Source organism: Leuciscus leuciscus (assembly GCF_965113295.1).
Source record: "Leuciscus leuciscus genome assembly, chromosome: 2".
Lineage (NCBI taxonomy): Eukaryota > Metazoa > Chordata > Actinopteri > Cypriniformes > Leuciscidae > Leuciscus > Leuciscus leuciscus.
In genome coordinates, this window is record NC_138726.1 from 4289319 (window position 1) to 4307740 (window position 18422).

Consider the following 18422-nt stretch of genomic DNA (forward strand, 5'->3'; position numbering starts at 1 on the left):
TGGTATTAAAATCTCAATTGTAATATTGAAAAAGGCTGGTACATGTGGATTCCACACGGCCCAGATGAGAAAGCACATCACACACCATTTTAGTTCATTAAATATGTAAAGCTCTGCTGCAGAATGCTGATCATGGTTATATAAATACATATCTTGAGCATAACTTTCTGAGACCAAAGGAGCATGCAAAGTACGTAGATTAATATGGGGCGCCGTTTGTAAAGCGGCTCACGCTGAAAATAACAGCAACATTTTGTCACATTTAGCTTCAAACAATGTTTAAAAAACTGGTATGAATTTTTGATGGTCACTTTTTACCACATTTACAACAATATTTGTCAACTTAGAGATATTTTAAATAGTGAAATCTAAATATTAAATGTTACATCTAAATGCTAAATCTAAATCTAAATCTAAATGTTAAATATAAATATAAATCTAAATGTTAAATCTAAATGTTAAATCTAAATATAAATGTTAAATCTAAACGTTAAATCTAAATGTTAAATATAAATATTAAATCTAAATCTAAATGTTAAATCTAAATCTAAATCTAAATGTTAAATCTAAATCTAAATCTAAATGTTGAATCTAAATGTTTCGGGTGAAACTAAATATTTAACTAATATGCAAATTCAAAATGCCGGTAACCGGAAGTGCCAAAATAAAAGCTCGAGTGTGTGTTTATAGCATGGTTTATAGTGTCAAATAACGAATAAAAACCATCTCATAATAATAACTATAATATAACGATAATAACTACCTAAAATAATAAACACGTTTGGAGAAACTGTAGAGTTTCGTGATGAGAGTGATGACATGACATTCAGTCAAAGTGAGCCTCCTCGTGCCTGGCTATTATGGCTGCAGGTCATAAGTCCCGCACTTTTCATAAAAGTGACGCTAGCCTACTCTTCAAATACAGTTTCTCCAAATGTGTTTATTATTTTAGGTAGTTATTATCACGATAATCCATGTCCAAGAGTCCATTTCCTCGGATGAGATGGTTTTTATTCGTTATTTGACACTATAAACCATGCTATAAACACACACTGACCTCCTCGAGCTTTTATTTTGGCACTTCCGGTTACCGGCATTTTGATTTTGCATATTAGTTAAATATTTAGTTTCACCCTAAACATTTAGATTCAATATTTAGATTTAGATTTAAGATTTAGATTCAACATTTAGATTTAGATTTAACATTTAGATTTAACATCTAGATTTAGATTTAACATTTAGATTTAGATTTAATATTTAGATTTAACATTTAGATTTAGATTTAACATTTAGATTTAACATTTAGATTTAGATTTAGATTTAACATTTAGATTTAGATTTAGCATTTAGATTTAACATTTAACATTTAGGTGTAACATTTAATATTTAGATTTAACTATTTAAAATATCTCTAAGTTGACAAATATTGTTGTAAATGTGGTAAAAAGTGACCGTCAAAAATTCATAACAGTTTTTTAAAACATTGTTTGAAGCTAAATGTGACAAAATGTTGCTGTTATTTTCAGCATGAGACACTTTACAAACGGCGCCCCATAGATTAACTGACTTAAAATCCCGATTGATTCAGAAATGCTGCATACCTCTCTCTCATCTTTCATCAGGGAATCAAATACACTGCAAACCTGACAAGCCACAGTTAACCCTGAATCAAGTTCTTCTGTTTACCACCAGGCATCCCAATTAATTTGAGTCAACAGATTTTGTGCAGCATGTAGCTTCTCAACAGCTCTGAACAGCATTTATTTTGAGAAAAAAAAAAAAGACTATATTCCATGGTTTGAAAATTGCACTGTTGTATTCCCCAAACCTTGCCCAAACATGCTTTAACATGTCCTAAATGTATTAGACTCAAACTCAAAGACATTTAAATCTAATGCAACTATGAAACTTTCAATAAAAATACAACTGAAGGGGAGTTTGTGATGAGTTGACTGTGCAACTCTACAGGGGTAAATTAATCCAGTAAACCCTTATATTCCCGGTGGCATCTGAGCCTGTTATGCCACTTCCCCACCACCAGAGGTCACCCTCTGAGTATTGAAATGTCCCCCCCCCCTGTTCATTAAGTGCTCCAAGCAGGAATGTCTAGAATATTTTAACACAATTTGTGGGATTCTGCTTGTCCACTCTCCTTTTGAGGATTCACCACAGGTTCTCTAGCTGGGATTAAGATCCGGGCCTAGCCACATATCCAACATTTAAATTGTGACTCCTTGTGACATATTGTGCCCCATCATGCTGGAAAAAGCATGGATCATCACCAAATCGCTCCTTGGTTGTTGGGAGAAGTTGCTTTTGCAGGACATTTTATACCATTTTTTTATTCCTGGCAGCGTTTTGGGAAGAATTGTGAGACAGCCACTCTATACATGAACATTAAACAAATGTAAAATCTAAATAAAATGTAAAAAATTTACTTATTTTAAAAGGAATATGCCAGGTAATATGTAATAGTAGATTGAAAACATAGATTGATGCGGAGAAATATGCCTCTTCATTTTAAAATGGCAGGAATATATTTATAATTTAGTGCATAGGATTAATGTGTCCAGTTCCTCATAACAACAAAATATGTAACAGATTTTTGTGCATTCGTGATTTTCTCATTCAATCAACTGTGTGTTTATTTGGCTATTTTTCTCCCACAGGCTCTCAAACCAGACCACAAGAAGAGAAGGAAAAAGGATGCTGATATAGTGAGTGGAATCACATCTGGGCCCGTATTCATAAAGAATCTTAATGCAAAGAGTAGCTCCAAGTGACACAATTCTAAGAAAATTCTTAGAAATGTGGGCGTTTACTCTTAAAGTTAAAGAAAAAATCCTAGTAAAGAAAAAAGTAATTCAGAAAGCATCTTAACCCTTAAAGGTAGGGTAGGTAATCCTGTTCAGAAACACTTTTTTTTATACTGGGTGAAATGGTCCTTCCATCCTGATAGTAGTCAATACATTATGTGTTTAGAAAAAGGAATGAAAAAAATCAGACCTCTGTAGCAGCTGCAGGACAGTAAAAACTCTGACCAATCACTGCCATTCGGTGCGAATGTAAAGAACCAATCAGATGCCTTCATGTCTCGTGCCCGAGCCCCACTGCGCGCGCTGCCCTGCGTGCACTCATCACATGTCACCGTGCCCGGAAATATTCAGCTCAAAGCACCTGCATATGCAGTCAGCGAAGGCAAACAAGGCAAAAACTACTTCCTCGGACCCTGCCCGCACTCTTGAACGACCTCCTCTGCTTCGCCCTCAACCCCGGACCTGTCCTCGAACCGACGATGCGGTACTTTTCTCCAGACTCGGAGTGTACGTTAGTCTTCATTAGAGTCAACAATGTTTTCATCATGGAAACTCTTACATGCAAAACACCGTATATGTTATGAATCTTACACGAAATTCATCTTCATCACAGTGTAACTGATGGTAATGGAAAAACGTGTATCAGTGCAACCTGTCTTTAGTTTTGCCTTATAAATATAGCTCGTTACCGAATGAAACTTTACCATTATCGATATGCTAGCTTGATAGTGAGTACTAAAAGAAATCTTATTTGTTTATATTCATAGTGATAAAGTTAGGTATTTTATTACATGTGATTCTGACATGATGTCACTGTATGTACTGCGCTCCTTCCTCTCCACTCGTCTCAGGTAATAAATGCGTCTTGTTCCAGCCTGAGCGTTTGGCGTCGCGCGTTCATGTGTTTTGGGGGCGTGGCTTTGGAAGGAGCTCAGAAGGGAGGGGGTGGAGTGAATGGAAATAATGAGCTGTGTTTATTGCAGATTAAAAGGTCTACAGTCACTCGATTTTTATATTTTCTTTTTCAGAGTACTTACATTTTAATTATGTATTGGTATATAAAGACAGTTTAAACAAATTTGAAATGTTTTTTTTTTAGAAAAAGGATTACCTACCCTACCTTTAAAAGAGATCTTAAGGTCAAAATTGTTAGGAGCACGGACGAGGACTTTTAAGAGGCTTAAGAGTTTCTTTAGCAGAGGAGAAAATGGCAGAAAGACGAAGAAGGAGAAGAAATGTGTTGCAGACAATGAATAACAGTGAGTTAATAAGACGCTATAGATTAGATAGTGCAGGGATCATGTTTGTGACTGATCTTATTAGAGACACGCTAACATCTCCGACACAGCACAGAAATGCCATAGCGCCAGAAATGAAAGTAATCACTACATTACGATATTTGACAACTGGGAAAATTCCATGTTTGATACATTAAAACCAACATTCAAACCAACATTAAAACCGCCACTTAAATAGACATGCCAGCAATCAGTGGAAAATAATTGGAAAGAGTGGAACAATTTTTATCATTCTAAGCCAAGCAAATACCTTATAGGAAATTAACAGCATGCATGATACATTATTACCATACCATGGTAAATAAAAATAAAAAGGATTTATATACACATATATAATGTGTGTGTGTGTGTGTGAACGGTCAAATAGGAAAAATGACGCATGTAATTTCAAAGTGAAGGCTTAGAATAGACCCTATACTTAAAATCACATTTTTTTTTCCTTCTTGGACAACCAACCAATCACAGTCTTCAAAAGATTGTGTCATACATAGCAACGGGGTCAACCCCGCCTCCTTACTAAGATGAAAGTTTTTGTCTTTTCCTTACTCAGAGTTCCTCTCAGATCGGTCCCGAATTGCTCTTAAGCTAAGACTCCTACGTAAAAGTTTTTAAGCTAAATTAAGAGTTTTCTGAGAGGATTCTTAGAATCTTTATGAATACGGGCCCTGGTGTTTAGCTGAGTTTCGGTCGATCGGATCATAAGTGGACGACGCTAAATACAGATGTAACGGGATCTAAAACGTTTTGAGCTCGTCCACTTTCAACCTCTTCCAGAGTTAGTGGAAAAAACATTGCTTTCGTAGTGTAAACGCTTATGTGGTCGAATGTGTTCAAACAGCCACAAAAGACCGTCTTCTCTCCGTCTAATGATCTAATGCGTGAACATTATAGGAAGAGCTCTAGCCAGACGGGATTCAAACAGTTTTAAAGTCGTCATGAAATCAAAATTGACCATATTTACATTGTTAGCGCATATTACTAGTATTGTGGTGAACAATTGATCCGTGCAAGTTAATACACAGAAAAAAATAGTTTGTCGTGGTAATCTTTAATCAAAATCTGAAAAGTTACTTCCGGTCTGGAATGGCGTTCCTTCTCTGATGATGTCAGTTTGATGGCTTGGGTTGAAAGCGCTTAACCACTCCTCAAACCGTCAGTCTGCTATGAGCAGAGATGGAGAGGAGGAGCGCTAAAGTAAAACCCCACCCTCTGTTCAATTTTCAATTTCACTTGGAAATACATCACAATCGCAACACTGGAGAAAAGTCGCTTGCAACTTCCGGTTCACGGGGACTTTAAAGATGAAAAACGTACCAAGCACAATGTTCTCCCACCATTCCTGATTTCTAAAACACACTCACAGCGTTCGGCTGATCTTGAGGCTGTCAGAGCAGAAATTAAAGCTGATGATGTCCGTGTGTTGATATGTAAATTGTAATGTAAATTGTAAATGTAAATTGCGGGAGCATAGACATTTTGTCCATTTGAACGAAAGATCTAAAAAAGCCCCAAACATTTACCCGCCCATAGACCCTCCACTTGGAGAAATCAGGACAGAAGTGGCTGAAAGTGGACAAAAGAGACGGATTAAAACACCAGGTGTAAACAGGAATGTGTCTCTCGTCTACTTGTGATCCGACCGACCAAAAGCCGAACAACTGCTTACACACATTTTCAAAACTTTGCCTCTTTTTTTTCAAAACTTTACACACAAATCCAAGAATTGCACACACAAAATGCAAAATGCCTCCCATCTCTTGCAAAATGAGGCACTGCATTCAAAATATCACAAACACATTACGTTGTTGCAAACACCTTTGCCATAATATTATATTTTTGGATATATCATACATTTATTCAAAACCTAAAGCTCTTCTTTTATGAGCTCCTATGTACATTTCTGTACAAGATTGAAAGTATTTGGCAGAGAGATGTTGAAAAATTCACGGTAAACACAAAAGCAAGATTGAAACCAAGCTTTTTTTTCTACTGTAAGCATTTGTGGTTGTGAATACAGTATTACACAGTCCCGAAAAACCTATTACTTGACCTTTGGCCTATTTATAGGCCTTTTCTAAAGCCATGATTGTTTGGTGTTAAGTAAAGCAATGAGTGTTTGCACATGTGAGGAGTGTGTGTGAGTGTGTCTAATGAATTAGTGTGGCATTTTCATAGGTTGTGTCTGAAAAAGGAAATCGAGATACTCCCTGTTAGATTTTTGTGTGTTTCATAGAGAATTGTGTGTTGTGGTTTGCAAAAAGTGTTTTACGAAATGGAAAACTGAGTCGTAGGCTGAGAATTAGCGAATGGTTTTGCAGATTTGGTGTGTGGTTCTGGTGTTTCAGTGTCAGGTTTCAGAAATTGTGTGAAAAGTAAAGATTTTGTGTGTAAGCAGTTGAAAAAAACTGTAATACCAGGTGTAAACAGGGCCTTTGTCTGGGACGTCCTGGAACCTTCTTCACTGAGGTTGAATCTCTCTCCTTAAAGTATTTATGATCCGGTAAATTAGTTGTTCTCAACTGATTTGGCCATGGGACCCACATTTTCCCATGGTCATTAAGCCCTAATTTGACCTGATTCCTAAATAAATATGATAAAATATCCTAAATAATACACAATCTATACAAGTTGTAAGTATATATGTGACCCTGGATTACAAAACATAAAGAAGTAAGATATTTTCAGAATGAAAGGAGAGGTAGACGAGAAGAAGCAGAAGTGAAGAGCAAAAACAGACTCATTATAGTATCATATCATGATTGTGTCACAGTAGTGTGACGGCTAGGTCGGCGTGACTGGTCAGATGCTATACAGTTGCAAAAATAGATAGCCTAGACAAGGTGTTTTTGACACCATTAAATCAGTTTTTTTGTGATAAAGCTGCTTTTTTTGTGGGCACTTTATTCAAAATGCCTCAGATCACTCACACAATAATCGCAATAATCTAGAAACAATGTGAATCAACACCACAACAACGGAAGCAGCAAACCTTGTAAAACACATTTGTCAGTGCCAAAACCTTTGGCTGTACAGAGCGTAACATGATGTCTTTTACACGTGAGACTGGCAGACTCAGCTAGAGTCTGAAATGTTGTTTCTTCCTTCCCAAATGCAAATTTCAAGTGCCATCCATGGCTTTGAGTGCAGCACAGGTGCAGTTCCCTGTCTCCAAACACTTCACTCTCTTCATTAAAGAGAACGGCACTTTGACGATCTGGCCTTTTAGACTGGCTTCACACTCACAAGAACATCTAATGAGCTCAACAAGTTCTTCTGCTGAACACACTTGAGAGTGTCAGTTTGTTTGCCACCGTGTTTATCGTTACACACAGGGCTTGACGTTCACTTTTTTGCTCACCAGCCACTGTGGCTAGTGGTTTTCCAAAGTTACAAGCCACACAGCATTTTCACCGGCCACAATTTTGACATAAATACAATGGGAAAAAACATTATCTCATAATTTGGCAGCAGGTATGTCACTGCTGTCACTTAAAGCGGTCACATGATGGTTCTAAAAAGAACATTATTTTGTGTATTTGGTTTAATGCAATGTGTTTACGCAGTTTTAGGTAAAAAAAAAAAATCATTATTTTACACATACTGTACATTATTGTTGCTCCTCTATGCCCCGCCTTTCTGAAACGCGTCGATTTTTACCATGATTTTTACAAAGCTCATCGTTCTGAAAAGCGTAGTGTGCTCTGATTGGCCAGCGATCCAGTGCATTGTGATTGGCCCGAAAACCTTAAGCGTGTGACGGAAATGTCACGCCCCTTACCATATTTGGAACATCAGCTCCCAAAGCAATAGTGACAGGTGATAATGTCGGAACTACCTTATCAATTCGAGCCTGAATCTGAACCGGAAAATGCAGATGACCAAGCTGATCGATCAACTTTGCCAGCGCGACTGGACCAGATCGTATCAGATTGGTCAGGTTTTATTTCATTGGGGTTATAATTACTGATTATACTGTCTTTTTATGCGTCGCGCCGCGCCGCGCTACGGGTGTGAGAACACTATATAAACATAAAACCATGTCTGCAGATTTGTGATCGTAGAAACAACATACAAGCGCTACTCTATACTGGAATTGATGTATACTCTATACTCAAAGATGGTACTCTCTTGAAACAGTCCTCCAAAAAATGCGCAGCACACAGTCGAAAACTTTGAATTGAATTTGAATTTTATTTATTTAAAAGGGACCATGTGTAATTGAAAACATAAATGTAAACATTTGATGCATTACACCAGAGTTAGCCTTAGGCTAATTTGCATCTGCAGTCCCCAGGTACAGGTACTTTGGTTGTACTGTTCTGGAACAGTGTTGTAAATAAAGCTTAAGCACTGTTTTCTAATTGTGTCCTCTTTTGGAAGGCCAAAAAAAGTAGTTTGGCTTTTAAATTTAAATAATTAATTTGCATTTTATTGCATGACATAAGTATTTGATCACCGACCAACCAGTGAGAATTCCGGCTCTCACAGACCTGTTAGTTTTTCTTTAAGAAGCCCTCCTGTTCTCCACTTATTACCTGTATTAACTGCACCTGTTTGAACTTGTTACCTGTATAAAATACATCTGTCCACACACTCAATCAAACAGACTCCAACCTCTCCACAATGGCCAAGACCAGAGAGCTGTGTAAGGACATCAGGGATAAAATTGTAGACCTGCACAAGGCTGGGATGGGCTACAGGACAATAGGCAAGCAGCTTAGTGAGAAGGCAACAGCTGTTGGCGCAATTATTAGAAAATGGAAGAAGTTCAAGATGACGGTCAATCTCCCCCATCGGTCTGGGGCACCATGCAAGATCTCACCTCGTGGGGCATCAATGATCATGAGGAAGGTGAGGGATCAGCCCAGAACTACACGGCAGGACCTGGTCAATGACCTGAAGAGAGCTGGGACCAGTCTCAAAGAAAACCATTAGTAACACACTACGCCGTCATGGATTAAAATCCTGCAGCGCATGCAAGGTCTCCCTGCTCAAGCCAGCGCATGTCCAGGCCCGTCTGGAGTTTGCCAATGACCATCTGGATGATACAGAGGAGGAATGGGAGAAGGTCATGTGGTCTGATGAGACAAAAATAGAGCTTTTTGGTCTAAACTCCACTCGCCGTGTTTGGAGGAAGAAGAAGGATGAGTACAACCCCAAGAACACAATCCCAACCGTGAAGCATGGAGGTGGAAACATCATTCTTTGGGGATGCTTTTCTGCAAAGGGGACAGGACGACTGCACCGTATTATGGGGAGGATGGATGGGGCCATGTATCGTGAGATCTTGGCCAACAACCTCCTTCCCTCAGTAAGAGCATTGAAGATGGGTCGTGGCTGGGTCTTCCAGCATGACAACGACCCGAAACACACAGCCAGGGCAACTAAGGAGTGGCTCCGTAAGAAGCATCTCAAGGTCCTGGAGTGGCCTAGCCAGTCTCCAGACCTGAAACCAATAGAAAATCTTTGGAGGGATCTGAAAGTCCGTATTGCCCAGCGACAGCCCAAAACCTGAAGGATTTGGAGAAGGTCTGTATGGAGGAGTGGGCCAGAAGCCCTGCTGCAGAGTGTGCAAACCTGGTCAAGAACTACAGGAAACGTATGATCTCTGTTATTGCAAACAAAGGTTTCTGTACCAAATATTAAGTTCTGCTTTTCTGATGTATCAAATACTTATGTCATGCAATAAAATGCACATTAATTACTTAAAAATCATACAATGTGATTTTCTGGATTTTTAGATTCCGTCACTCACAGTTGAAGAGTACCTATGATAAAATTACAGACTTCTACATGCTTTGTAAGTGGGAAAACCTGCAAAATCGGCAGTGTATCAAATACTTGTTCTCCCCACTGTATGTGCACGCACTTTGGGTGTGAGCAGAAAATATGCAGGAATGAGTAACATACGTGCAATCCCTCGCCGAAATTCAAGCCCTGTAACACCAACAATATTTGCTGTCGGAGAGATGAGAGAGAGAGAAAGAGCAGCTGGTATTCTTCGGGAAATTATTATTGTAAGCGTTTCGGATATTTCAGTATCGATATGTATCGAAAAATCTTTATTTTTTGACAACACTACATTGCACTTAGTTTATTATTTCAGATGCCTTTTTAAAAGACTACAACTGAAAAATGTATATATTATATATAAAATTCAAGCCGCCAAAGTGGCTAGAAGTGACTGCGTTACACACCACTGATGAAACACACCCACGGTTTGCCCTTGTTACACCACTGTCACCAATGGAGAGTAATTTCCCTTAACAGCAGTGATTTCAGTAATTTCACTTAATTCAAAATGACCACAATTAGCATAAGAGGTTGTCAAGTAGGTTTATGTATATTTTGCGATGTTCTTGCTTCACAATAGCATTGCACAATAATTATATTTTTCCAAGTGATAAAAGTAAAAAGCAATATGAAACATCATTCAAGGCTATGCATAGCTTTAGTACACAGACTGATAAAGTCACACTTCATCTTTAAATATTGTTTTGTAAATTACACCTCTAACAGGTCAAACTATCTAGATCATAACTCCGCTTATCTGATATACATGACTGGTTATGGTCATATAATTTTATTATGTTGTAAGTTATATTGCATCAAACAAAAATATAAAATTACCTGTAATAAGTTACATAAATACTGCTACATTTCTCTTAAGGTCACAGGCTGAAACCTTTAGTTTTTTTTAATTCTCAAAAAAACACAAAAAACAGGAAGAACTCAAATACATCAGCTTATTTACATCAGGGCATTTCAGTAATACTAGTAACATTAATAAATGTTAAATGAAGGATATTAGCAGTGATGAGTGGTTATGTGAGAAGAATGTGATGGTGGATTATAAATGGTTATCCGAGGCCTTAGTCTCCCTAGGCCATTCCCATTTCCCATTTAAACAGCAGTGAGGATTCTGCCATCTGGGAGGAGTAGACATCATCCACGAGACAACTCTGCTCCTCAGTTAATATGTTCTTCCAGTCTCCGACTTTACCTGAAAGATACAAGAATTGTAGTGTTCAGATGATTATAAAAAATATATTTGATAAAATCACAGGTTTGACACAGAAGCACTATACACTGCCCAGACAAAACAAAAGTTGCTGTTTGGATTTAAATAGGCAAATTCTTAAAGTCTCCCTGTGGTGTAAATCCAGCTTTTAATGTAGTTTATGTGTCTATGTGGTGTTTTTAATACGCTTTAAGACAAACCATGTGTAAATTCATAAGTCGACACCATTGCTGAGTATTTTCTCCTTAAAACTGCAGTGAACCAAAGACAGTCTCAAACACACGCTTTGAAATCGCTGGTGTTTCTGACGTCACAAACTAGCTTGTAACCAATCAGATCAACGTGTGATCGTCAACCAATGGATCTCTGAGCTGAGTGAGTGGGTGGAGGCGGGGCTCATTTGCATATTCATAGATCCGTGTATACTCAATGAGGCGAGGGTGTCGAGTTACATTCAAGATATTTTATGGCATGGAGATTTTCAAGGAAAAACGCTTAAATATGTAATTTTGGTGATCAAAGATGAGTTTTTAGGGATAAAATGATTGACTACAGGGGGACTTTAAGCATTTGCCTATTTCAATTCAATATAATAAAAAGAGGACCTGCAACATACTAATGCATTATTGTGGTCTAAAAGCAGGTGTTTCACTTTCATTGTCCAACCCTTATACTGGTAGCATCTAAAAAAAAAAAAAAAGGTCTCCAATATGATTAATATGACTAATGAATGCAGAAAACCAATTTCCTAGTGTTTTTCAATGAGTGATTTCACTTAATGCAGGATTACAGTGCTATGCATAAGTTTAGACACCCATGCTAAAGTTGACTAAAAAGAGGAATAAAAAATCATCTTTTGGAAATTGAACTTAATGCCTTAATTAAAAAAATTAGGAAAAATCCAACCTTTAAGGACACCAATTTTCTTTGTGAATGAATAATGTATCGTAAATAAATAAATAAATGTTCTTTCTTAAAATCCAGGGTGCATAAGTCTGGACACCCCTATGTTAAATTCCCATAGAGGCAGGCAGATTTTTATTTTTAAAGGCCAGTTACTTCATGGATCAGGGATACTATGCATCCTGATAAAGTTCCCTTGGCCTTTGGAATTAAAATAGCCCCACATCATCACATAGCCTTCACCATACCTAGAGACTGGCATGGTTTTATTTCAGTAAGCCTAATAGCTGGTTTGATTTGCATTGAGAGATGATCTTATGGAAAGTACTCCATGCCAATCTCTAGGTATGGTGAAGGCTATGTGGTTCGAACTCAAATGGTTGCATAAAGAAGTGCATACATTTTGGGGAAAGAGCTGTTGCCAAACAAACAGCATTATAGAAACATAATAATCACTGCAATAATGATCCAATCATAGACTCTTAAGCATTTCCCTATTTAAATCCAAACAGCAATTTCTTTTAGCTGGGCAGTGTACATTTAGTCATGGTTATATTCATTTTAAGCCCATTTGCTATTCTCTCGTGACATGATTATATACTAATGTTTGAAGAAAATGAGAAGTATTTAGATACCTTTCCTCATGAACTTGCCCTTGCTGTGGTCCATGATCTCCTGAGGGATGAGGGTGTAGTTCACCATGGTATTTTCCTTCATGCTATTGAAACTACAATACTTCTGAGCAAGCATCAGCTCATCCTCAGCTAAAGGGCACTGCAGGAATCGACTCACTTTCTGAAGAGCCCCATGAAGATCCTGATAAAATACAAATGTTTTAAACTTTAAGTACACAGTATATGTGGCCACGAAATTAATGATTTCTGATAATGGTATCATACCTGCCACATTTCCTCATATGTGATGAAAAGAAAGTTGTGAATATCTTTTGAGTGACTGGTCCAGCCCTTGACATGTTCAAACCAAGAGCCATAATGCACTGATGGATGAAAAGCACCATCAATTTTATAAGGAAAAGAAAGTGGAATATCATGCAATTGATGAAAACTCAAACTGGTAATAACTGACTGATAATATAAACTTAACTAACCTGTTCCCTTCAGGAAAGCACTCAGAAACTCAGAGAAAGAGCCTGGGTCAGGCAGAAAATTGGCCATCTTGTGGAAGTGATAATATGAAACAGCCACATCTTTGAGATTTCTGGCCACATATATAACCTGAGGAAAGTGTTATGGCAATTAATTTTGCTTCATGTAATGTATGTGCTTGCATGACAACAGTTTAGTGGAAAATTACTGTGTACTGTGTGCAAATGTCAGCTACGAGCTGGAGATGTCTTTGCAAAAAGAGGTGTTGCATGTCTACTCGACATCCTGCCATTTTCATTGCTGTCTCACACCACTAAATACATCATTTCCACAACACTTGACACTTGGCAAAGCTTTAATAAGAATACATTTATATTCAATACATACAATGAAGACTATGCAATATTTAAATGTCTGTACTAATTCTAACTATATGTTAAATAAACCTATTGTACCTGAAAAACTTTGTTTATTTAATTCATAATTTTGTTATATCGTATTTGTGAACATTTGTCACTTCAACAAAACAAGTAAAGGACGGGACTAGTTTTCTAAACGACATTTAGAACATCGACGAACGGTTTGAGTCGGTCTCAGAGCGAAGCGAGAACCGGAGGGGTTACACAAGACACAGGTGCAGGTAATCAATAACCATCGAAACTAACAAGGGAAACTATAGATATAGAGGCAAAGAGGAACTAGTCCTTGAAAAACTGCGGAAATCGTGATTCGTGACACTAACATCTCTGTGTGGGAGTGCATGTTTTCTAGATGTGGGCATTAAATGTTTTATAAATTAATATTTCATAAAAATTTAGACCACTTTTTTTTTCTATTCTATTTTTCATTTTAAGTTTTTATAATTATCATTATTAATTTTTTTCTATTTTTTCAATTCTATTTTTTCAATTTTATTTTCAATTTTTATTATTATCATTATTTGTTTATTATTTTTTCTTCTCTTTAATTCAAGACACTTTTTTGTGGTATACTTGTACACGTGTTTGAGTGTGCACTTAATTAAGGTTATAAAGAGTTGCACCTTATTTCACTAAAGTTTGAGCCTGACGAAGACCTGACGGTTGACTTTTCTGGAGCAGTCACATCAGTGTGCGGATATTACATTTGCTTTTTGACTTTACAGATGGTTATATGCATGTTTGCATGCATAACGTATGATGTATGTCTTTTAATGAATTATAAACTTCACATGAGTTCATAGAACTGGCCGTGTATGATAAATCCACATAAGATACATTTTGACTAGTTTCTTACCTGACACTGATGCTAGAATTGGCAGTCTAAGCAGTTTCAGCGATTTATCCTCTATTTATTAATTTTAGAATTTTATGTTTTCATTTAATACCATCCATACTGAAATGAAACGAAAGATTGGTGCTCAAACGGTAGCTCAGGTTGGTCAAAAAACACATGAGGAGAAGCGTTAGATTTCTCAGAGGGCCGTTGAGTTTGCTGAAAAACACTAGGTAATTTGCTTCTGAAATTTATACTGAGGTTGTGTGAGAAAAAACACAGAAATTTCAGATTCAGATTCAGACGTACGCATGTGAAACACAATTTTCGGTAACACTTTATTTTACAATGTCCTTGTTACATACATTACTTGTACTTACCATAGTAATAACAGTAAATGATGCATAATTACATGCAACTGACCCTCAACCAAACCCTAATCCTACCCTAACCCTATAGAAAGTACATGTAGTTGCTTAATATTACTACAATTACACTGTAACAATGACACCTTAAAATAAAATGTAACCCTCTAACATCCTCCTGGAAAACTAGTCCCGCCCAAATATAGGGCAAATTTGTGTCTTGTCCATGACTCACCTTTGCGTTGGATTGTTTCAGGGCCGGGCCCAGCAGGTGATAAGGCAGATGTGTCGTAATAATGCGAGGCCCGCTGGAGAATTTCAGGACTTCATGACAGTAGTACTGCTCAAGCCACGGGGCACGGGCCCAGTTGGGCTGATTTTGGGCTATAGTTGGGTCCCCTTTATTCAAAACTAAAGTGAGGATTTCCTGCATCCATGTGGTTCCTATGAGCCAAGGGAAAGACATGAATAATTATCTTGCCTGGGAAAAAAAAGATAGCTTACTGCACAAAACAGGGATGGGTGGTATGACGATATATCATAACCACCGTATAAAATGTCTATCGTTAGAGATTTTGCTATATCGTGGTATATAAATGTATATATAGCACTATTGACTGATGAAACGCATGAATGAGAATATAAAGATCGTGCCTCATGTTACAAAGAGTAATAAGAGCAATATATCCTGAAAAGTGCGCACAGAAAGCCGCCTCACATTTAGAAGGCGATTCGCGAATTTGGGACGTTCTCGATGTTTAAAAGCACAATAAGCAGTGATGAAGAGCTCAAAGCGGTCACGCGCTGACTGACACACAGCGTAAGCACAAGTCTCTTCTCTTTCACGTCTTATTGCGCTTGAATGGTCGAATACTCACGTATTTTTGTATGTATTCATGTGAACACAGCCGGTATGTGTATCAGTGTAATGGATCTGTGCGTTTGGTCTTAAAGTGACAGTAGCCTAATAAACCTGCTGCTCTGTGTCATCAATGTGAATTAAACTAAAGAGAAAATAACTTACTGCTCTTGTCTGAAAAACTTTTTTTTAGGTTTAATAAGAATACATTTATATTTAATTCATTCAATGAAGACAATGCAATTTTTTACTTTTTACATTTGATTATTACATTTCTGTACTAATTCTAACTACGCTGGTAAGGTGCACAACTGAAGATGTGTCGTAAAGGAGGAAACGTTACTAAATGGTCACTAACGAAACCCCCCAACTAAGATCGTGCCTCAAAACTGACTCAAGACTGGTATCGGACTGAATCAGTTCGGATTGTAACATCTAGTCCTTTTCATGTAATTCGTTAAATAAACCTATTGTACCTGAAAAAAGTAATTTATTTAATTCAGGGTTTTTTTATATTGTATTTGTCCTATTGTTTGTAATTGGCTTCTTTTTTCTTATTTTTAATAACAGAAATTAGATGAAATAACACAAATAATACAATAAAAATTAAAAAACGATATCATGAAAATAAAAACAACAATAACTATATCATTATATATATATATATATATCGTTATCGTGAAATAAAATTTCTCATATCGTGAAATAGTCATATCACCCTAGCACAGAAATGAGATTAATCAAATACACAACCCAAGTAAAAAAGAAAAACTAAAGATGAATAAAGAAAACTCATTTCATTATTACCTGATTTTGGGTAAGTGACAATTACAGTGTCTGTGTCCTGGAACTTGAAGTTGGTGGCATAATTCAGCGAGTCTTGTGTATGCAAGTGCCCAGAGAACGTGATGCCGTGAAAGGTTTCGGTGACTTCTAGTCGAGCCATGTCTGCACGTGTGTGAATAAATGTCTGAAGAAGAAATATAGAGAAGAGTCTGACAACGCTGTCATTCTGCCAGCTTATAAAGCAAGAGAAAACGGAACTCTCATGTCATTAGAACAACAAAAAGGGGAAGTACATCCAGAAACTACCTGAGAAACCGGTTACTGTAAAAATTCCAGGTAAAAACTGGTCAAGGGAGTTGTTGAGTTGAAATGTACCATAGGACATTTATCTTTACAAAGCCTTCTTATTATAAGATCATCACATCGTAGGAAGTCAATGATGGTAGTTTGGTTTCCCTTTTGACCTTGTTAATCTTTGACAGTTTAAAGTTCATCAGAGATCATTTTATTCAGTGACAGTTATGCTTATATGATGTAAAAAATACACAGATTTTCTCCAATGATGGAGACAACTGGGTAACACTTTATTTTACTGTGTCCTTGTTACATATGTTACATGTACTTACCATAGTAATAACAGTTCATTATGCATAATTACATGCAACTAACCCTCAACCAAACCCTAATCCTACCCTAACCCTATAGTAAGTACATGTAGTTAATTAATATTACTCAGTACTTAAATATATAATTACACTGTAACAATGACACCTTAAAATAAAGTGTAACCGACAACTGTTTATTTTTTTTGTAACGTTTAAGGTCAGATGAAGATGAAGATGAAGATGCAAAAAGGCTCCAAAATAATAGTGCTTAATAACATAATACAAACTCGGGTAAATCCACAGGAAAATGGCAACAACAACTACCGGATAATGAGTAGTTGAACAAAGAGGAACTTAAATATACGGCGTTAACGAGCTCAAGTGTGAACAGGTGTGGTAAAAAATATAGAAGCTTGTTTCCGCCACAGAATAAAAAATTTAAAAAAGATAATTGCAACTTTTAATCTCACAATTGAGAGTTTATATCTCGCAACTCGGACTTTTTTTCTCACAATTCTTACTTTACATCATGCAATTCTTTTTTATAACACGCAATTGTGAGATATAAAGTCAGAATTGCGAGATATAAAGTCAGAATTGCGAGATATAAAGTCTGAATTGCGTGGTATAAAGTCAGAATTGCGAGATTTAAACGTAATTCTGAGAAGAAGAAAAAATCTGAATTGCAAGATAAAAAGTCGCAATTATCTTTTTTATTTTTTATTCTGTGGCGGAAAAAAGCTCTCATAAAAAAACAGACGACAACGTTGTCAAAACGATCCCCGTTCACAAGGATCTGCGAAAATAATAAAAAAGGCTGTGTAACACATGCCAGGCCAGTAGTTGGCGATGTCACTTTGTCAAGAAACATCGCGTGAACATGTAATTCGCATTTTTTATTATTTTTATATATAATTTATTTGACTTATTAATTTGTATGTGATATTATTTTCAGCTGTGCTTATTAATAAGTTTGATTGTAGAATGTTTGCTTAAAAAGTTTAGCATGTTATTTATCTGTATATAATCCTGTTGAAACATAAGAGTTAAAAAAGGGGGGAGGGGGCTTTTGTCGGGGCATTAAATACTCGTTCGGGCATTAAAATGGCTGAAAATGGGCCCCATTTTTCAGTCTCTTTCAATCAATAACTCATGTACAGTAGTGTGTAAATTTGTACTTTTGAAATGGATATACGGCATACAAAAGAAGCGCAGCTTTGTACATTTCAATACAGTAACTGTCATCCAAACTGTTGCCATAGTTTACATCAGGTAATACTAACAGTGCAGTGTTTTATTGACAACATGACTAAGCATTTTGACTATCTTGTGAACAATGACACAAGGACTTTTCATTCTGATGGCACTGATAAGTTCATTGACATAAATACTTACTTTTAAAAGATGAA

General features: G+C 36.7%; 1 protein-coding gene across 1 annotated transcript; it reads right to left on the bottom strand.

Moving 5' to 3' along the window:
- Window positions 1-10431: 10431 nt before the first annotated feature.
- sult5a1 (sulfotransferase family 5A, member 1) lies at window positions 10432-16655 on the bottom strand. The gene is made up of 6 exons (XM_082161045.1): window positions 16430-16655; window positions 14999-15207; window positions 13147-13273; window positions 12938-13035; window positions 12674-12854; window positions 10432-11117 (listed from the first exon to the last, which is right to left on the bottom strand). The coding sequence occupies exons 1-6, from the start codon at window positions 16566-16568 to the stop codon at window positions 10996-10998; spliced, it is 876 nt and encodes a 291-aa protein (XP_082017171.1). The 5' UTR covers window positions 16569-16655; the 3' UTR covers window positions 10432-10995.
- Between the last annotated feature and the right edge of the window lie 1767 nt (window positions 16656-18422).